The sequence below is a fragment of the Microchirus variegatus genome, assembly GCF_963457635.1.
Source record: "Microchirus variegatus genome assembly, chromosome: 8".
Lineage (NCBI taxonomy): Eukaryota > Metazoa > Chordata > Actinopteri > Pleuronectiformes > Soleidae > Microchirus > Microchirus variegatus.
In genome coordinates this window covers 8,877,835-8,884,335 of record NC_139809.1, presented here as the reverse complement: position 1 = coordinate 8,884,335, position 6,501 = coordinate 8,877,835, and the positions used below count along the sequence as shown (strand labels likewise).

Sequence of the window (6,501 nt, the reverse complement as noted above, 5' to 3'; positions counted from 1 at the left end):
TTCTGCCACGCGCGTGATAGGAAGGGGTTTCTCGTTCTTTACCGACAAAGTTTTTGTGTAAACATTGGTTTGGACGAAGTTCTGAGTCGGCGACAAACCGAGACGTTGGTGACCGATACCGATACAAGAGTTGGACCCAACGGTTGATCGGAAAGTTACGGACGTTGCTGGGACGTTGAACGCAAGCTAACTCCAGTGCCATTTCTCACCGCTGATGGGCGTGTAGGAGCTCGTGGACACGTAAACTTTTCTTCTGTGATGTTAACAAACTTTTATTGTTAAACCTTGTTGGATACATTTGAAGCCAAGTACCTTATTTAAAAGGTAGTCAAGCATTGGATACGTTGTGCTTTTTACGGACAACGCCACTGCAGCATTAGTGGGAGTCCAACCGCGTGTTTTCTCCCATCGAAGAAGCTGGGGTTTAAATCCTGAAAATGTCCAGCTACAGTCGTCAACGACATGGATCGCAGTCCCCGAAGCCTCGACCAATTCGCCAGAAGTTATTATTCACGTCAAGCGATGGAGAGGACGAGCCTATTGAGGATGTTAACAACAGCACCGGTGGAGAGTCTGGCTTCACCGAGCTGGATTCCCCGATGCCTGTGCGACGGGCTCCCGGCGAAAAGCGCCTGGACGACGGCAGCAGCCCTCTGGCTCGGTCCGTTGAGGACGACGAAGTTGAACTGTGGGACGAGGAGGGTTTCGGGTCGCCGTCTCACCAGCGGTCCCCTGCTAGTGTTATCTCTACTACCTGCTCACCATCACCGAGGAAAACGTCCCAACTGTACAGTGGTTCACCGGAGCGTTCCTACGTACAGGACGGCGGGGAAGGCTCCAGCTCCCCGATCCCAGACTGTCCAGACACTCCTCCGCACAAAACCTTTAGAAAACTCAGACTCTTCGACACCCCGCACACGCCGAAGGTGAGCTCTTGTCTACAAATGTTATTTCTGTAAAATGACTAGAGTCCTTTCGACATTTTAGTGGTTAAATCTACACATTTCTTCAGTGTTCTAGCAGACCACGTAAACAAGCTAAGCTATCTTTGCTAACGCGAGTTAGCGATACAGAGTCGGTTACGTTTATGTTTATGTTTAAAATATATAAAACATAAATAGGATAAGCAGAATTTGAGAAGAAAACGAGGCATCGTTGTAAAATGTATACATATTCTTATATGCACACATGCTATGACAGTATGTTCAGGAATTGTTATAAAATAGTTAATTTTTTTAATAAAGTTTTTTTTAATTTTTTAAGAAATTTGGTGTTAGGTCGTGTTTTTGCGTAGGCATCTTTTTGAATTACCTGCTGTGTCGGTTAACGACCCAGTGACCCACTTTACGTAGTACTCCTAGTTGCATAACTCAATGTGGTAAGATGACCTGTTCACCTGGAGTTTCAGCTACATTGGCCTTTTAACCCCAGGCTTGAAAGCTAGAAGTTTCAGACAATTTCATTACTAAAATAATAATTGCATTAACCAGGGTTGTTTGTGATCTGATTCCTTGTCGATTGCTGTGATTAAATAAATCCATGTGTCCCTGATTCTGCTCTCAAATGAATAAAAACATGTCCTTTTTTCCCCAGAGTTTGCTGTCTAGAGCCAGGGCCCTCGGGACAGGATCCTCCAGCAGGAGAGTTTCCCTGTTCAAGAATGTGGACTCCACAGGAAAGTCAATCACAGACAGCAGCAGGAGACACCAGGCACCTCTGGTCAACTTTAACCCATTCACCCCTGACTCCCTCCTCATCCAGTCAGTCACGCAGCAGAGAGTCAACAGGAAGCGGGCACACTGGAATGAGTATGTTGATCAGATGTTTTCTTTTTTGTTGTTGACACTGATAGTTTAGTTGTGTAAGATGATTTCTCCTGAAAATACCCACATATTTTCTCGGTTTCAGGCAATGTTCTGTTGGTGTCGTGGGTGTTACACCTTGTTATTACAGTAATGATGCACTAGTTAATCAGATGCATAAATGACCACTTTGAAAAACAGTCGAGCAAACCCATTGTTATAATAACCAGATTCGTTAAAGCCGTTGACTAGGAACAGGAGTTTTGGCTTGGAACCAAGACCTCATGGTTACTTACCTATCTGCCATGTGCTTCTGACGTGCTCAATACTGCCCCCTGCTGTACAGAAACACTCACTGTCGTGTTTGATCTTACAGCTCTTGTGGAGAAGATATGGAAGCAAGTGACGGTGAAGAGGAATTCCTTCCACCCTCGAAGGTAATTTAATGTTTTTTTTTTTGCATAAACTAATTCAAATAATGTGTGCAAATACAGACTTTACTATTGTTGGTTTAGTTTGTTCTTCATCAAAAACTTAATTATAACTTGCATTTGAGATGATTTTTTTGTCATTGATGGTAATAAACCGCTTCTATCTGCAGAGGCTCACCATGATGGAAAGCAACATGATGCCTCGGTACGAATCAGAGTTTCTTGAGCTGGAGAAGATTGGCTGCGGGGAGTTTGGAGCTGTGTTCAAGTGTGTGAAAAGACTTGATGGTTGCATCTATGCCGTCAAGAGGTCAAAGAAACCTTTGGCAGGATCAGTAGATGAGTAAGTTGAATTTATAACACTATAAAAAAAAACACAAGCTTATAGTTCTCTCATATCAAGCAGATATCATTTTACAATGATGGTTGACTTGAACTGTATAAACCTGCTTTTACTTGCTGATCAAAAACATAACTAATTCAAACAATCTGCTCCCCTTCCATAGGCAGAACGCCTTGCGGGAGGTGTACGCCCATGCTGTTCTGGGCCAACATCCACATGTGGTGCGTTACTACTCAGCCTGGGCCGAGAACGACCACATGCTTATTCAAAACGAGTACTGCAGCGGAGGCACGCTGTCAGATGTCATTGCAGAGAACGACAGGCAACTCAGTTACCCATCACAGCTGGAGCTGAAAGATCTGCTGCTTCAAGTCGCACAAGGGCTCAAATACATTCACTCAACATCGCTTGTGCACATGGACATCAAGCCCAGTGAGTACTTGTGCAATGCAAAAGATGTAGATGTAACAGAAATTTTAGACCATATATTATGAAGTGAGACTTGCATGTTGTTGGGTCCAAATCTTCATTTAAAATGGTCTGTATTACATGTGAGTAAATATGACTAATGAACATATTACTGTTTTCTTCCCAGGCAACATCTTTATTTCTCGCAAATCTGTACCAAGCTGTGATGATTGTGATGATGATGATGGCCAAACCACCAGTGTTGTCTACAAAATCGGTACACATATTTTTCTCAGTTCTTGTATGAATTCATTCTGCATTTGGTCTTCTCACACTCTGGAGTAGGTGCATATCATTTCATCTCAAACCTTTTTTGTCTGTGCTCCCCCTCAGGTGATCTTGGTCTTGTGACACGAGTGAACAATCCACAGGTGGAGGAGGGTGACAGCCGATACCTGGCCAATGAAGTTTTGCAAGAGGTTTGTGCTTCTATTCTAAACGAAGACACTGCATGTGTAAACAAGCACATCTTTACACAACGTCTCTAATCTCTCTTTGTTCTGTTCTCTTTTAGAATTACAGTGATCTGACAAAGGCAGACATCTTTGCGCTGGCTCTGACTGTTGTCAATGCTGCTGGGGCTGAGCCTCTTCCCACAAATGGAGACAAGTGGCATGAAATTCGACAGGGAAAACTCCCCAGCATCCCTCAAGTACTTTCACCTGAGTTTCTCAGTCTTCTCAAGGTAATAATCCCCACGGTTACTATGTTTGTTCTGAATGGGGCTGCAACTATCGGTTGTTATTGCTTTGTGCTTGTGCTTGCGGTTTTTTTTTTTTTTTTTTTTACAACATCTATAATTTTCTTTTGTGGCTTCACTTTTGTTTACTTACATTTTCTTGGGTTTTTAGATCATGATCCACCCTGACCCAACCAGAAGACCATCGGCCTCTGACCTTTTGAAACACCCGGTACTCCTCACTGCTGCCAGAATGAGTGCAGACCAGCTGAGAGCCGAACTCAGTGCCGAGAAGTTCAAAAATGCATTGCTACAAAAGTAAGTATTTTTTCTTGGAAAAATTCCCAGCAAAGACATAAGGCCACTGTATGTGACCTGGGTCATAGTCTCATTACACTGAAAATTTAGGAGAAAGTGTATTTACAGGTTTAACTAGTTGTTACAACTCCTCAAAGAGGTGGTTTTCTCTGCTTAGGTTAGGCTGGTCTGTGTAACCATAAATTCTACTTTCACCAAATGTAAGGTGCTAACTGCAGCAACAGACAGAAAGTTAGCTCTGACAGGGAACAATAGTTTTCCCCTCCACATATACTAGACGACACTTAAATCAGGCTATGTGTTAGACAACTCGTCTCCAGCTGAACACAGTAATTATTTACATTACACTGCCCGGTGCTATTGTTATGCTAATATGGTTAATGCCCTTCTATTGACAACAACACTGTCTTTAGCTGATAAACTCCATGGTTGAATGTTCCTCAAAATGACAATTTTTTCCCTGGTTTTTTCCAAACCCTTAAAATGCATGCTGGGGGCATTATATGGACATAGTCATATATTCAGTCTTATCAAGTTTTGTGATATATCAGCCAATATGTGGATTTAAAGTACACTGCTTGGATCCAGCACTGGTTCTGTTAATTTTTGCTGCATCTTCAGCTGTTCACAGACACTGAGCTCTATCGACTAAAACACAAAAACAAGCTTTGTAGAGGATAAAATAAACTGACATCCTGAGTGGCCTCATCAAGGATTAACCTGTATTTCTGTCTTTCTCAGGGAGCTGAAAAAGGCCCAGTTGGCCAGGGCTGCAGCAGAAGAGAAGGTTTTGTCCACTGACAGGATCCTGACCCGCTCCACAGTCCAGTCCAATTCCAGAACCTCCAGACTCATCGGAAAGAAGATGAACCGTTCGCTCAGCCTCACCATCTATTGAGACTTTGCTCGTTTGTGACAGGACCATTTTGTTTCTTTCGTGTCGGTCACAGTGCGGAGCTGTTCAGCCATGTTGGGACAATGTACAGTTGCCACACTGAACCTGAACTCAAGAGACTTCAACATCACCATCTACTGAGACTTTGCTTCGTTGTGACAGGACCGCTGTTTCTTTCGCGTCGGTCACAGCGTTGAGCTCTTCAGCACTGTTGGAACAATAAACAGTTTGCGACACTGATCCTGAACTCAAGAGACGTTCATTGCCAATGTAGTTTTGACCTTTTGCTGAGGAACTTGAGTCTGGGATAAATAACTCATTCCTCAAAAGGTAGTTGCCCTACCTTAACTCTCTGTCATTCCTTAAGTCGGCACAGACGTTGGTCTCTGCATCTGTCCTTGCACTTCCCTCAAGACAAAGCCGAAGCCTGTTGGCAGCAGATCAAAGCTGCAGTGAAGCTCTCTTCAGTGTGAATGTACTTGCCGTCGCCTTGTGCACCTTACTGCCTGTCAAATGCCTGATGCTGGGTATCAGAGGGTCTAAGAACTGACAATTTCTGTTTGTAATCAAGCACTTTGTAGGCAAAATGTGGAACCTGCCACATTTTAAAGATAAAAAAGTAATTGATGCTGCTATTGATGTTTTGTATGTTCTGGGGTTTGGCCAGTTTCAGGTTGGATCACTCTGGAGGTCATTGGCTCTTATTTTTAAGTAGCAGGAGTCCATCCCCACCTTTCCTTGTCTGATAGGTTTTATACTTCTGCTTGGGTGGAAAAAAAATGCATGCAGTTTTAGTAAAACAATCCATCTCGTCTTCTATTTGTTTTAATAGAAGACAGGTTTTGATTCCCCCCCATTGAATGGTGCTGCCAACCCCGCCTTGTAGCATTACAACAATCATCATCCTGTACCCCAGTCCCTCTCATTCCCTCAAGGCTTGCCTTCATTTAGAGAGAAGCATTCATCTCTGTTGTTATAAACTCTAACTCAAAAAAGTTTGTTGTAACATGTACATAGTTCTTTCAATAAATTGTCTCTTCACTTTATGTTCTGTTCAGTGTGATGATTTTATAAAACTACTAGTAGTTGTTTGCACACATTTTAAGTAAATCGACAGAGGTGACTGGCATAGAGTTGAATTGCATAGTTTGTTTTTGTGGCATGGTCCCTAAATCAGAGGTTTCATAGTGCCAATTCATGCCACTCATATTTCTTCAGTTTTGACCTTTGATAAAGGTAATTTCCACCTGCAGTGTTCAAGTATGTGAGCAGTTTTAAAGGTAAGGCAATCTGGTTAATTTCAACCCTGTCAAAATGGACATTTTTAGTTAATCAGCTTTAGTCATCACACAAAACTAAAGGGGGGAAGATTTCCATTGGTTTCTCAGTCATTTTATAGACTGAAATGACTAATTAAGTATGTCATTTAAATATAATGTACATTGAACACAAGGTAACTGCACTTTTATTAGATTTTAAAAATTCCAACAATTCCAACAATTAACTTTTATACATTTGTTGCCCAACAGATTATATTGACACACCAGACAGTTAAACGTGTTGGA

General features: G+C 42.3%; 1 protein-coding gene across 1 annotated transcript; it reads left to right on the top strand.

Annotated features, from left to right (window-relative positions):
• Positions 1 to 437: 437 nt before the first annotated feature.
• Positions 438 to 4,939, top strand: wee1 (WEE1 G2 checkpoint kinase; the record flags this gene model as incomplete). The annotated part of the gene is made up of 10 exons (XM_083894006.1): positions 438 to 926; positions 1,594 to 1,808; positions 2,179 to 2,239; positions 2,404 to 2,576; positions 2,740 to 3,008; positions 3,172 to 3,261; positions 3,378 to 3,463; positions 3,559 to 3,729; positions 3,896 to 4,041; positions 4,783 to 4,939. 10 exons carry the CDS (start codon positions 438 to 440, stop codon positions 4,937 to 4,939), a joined length of 1,857 nt encoding a protein of 618 aa, XP_083750132.1.
• Positions 4,940 to 6,501: the final 1,562 nt, after the last annotated feature.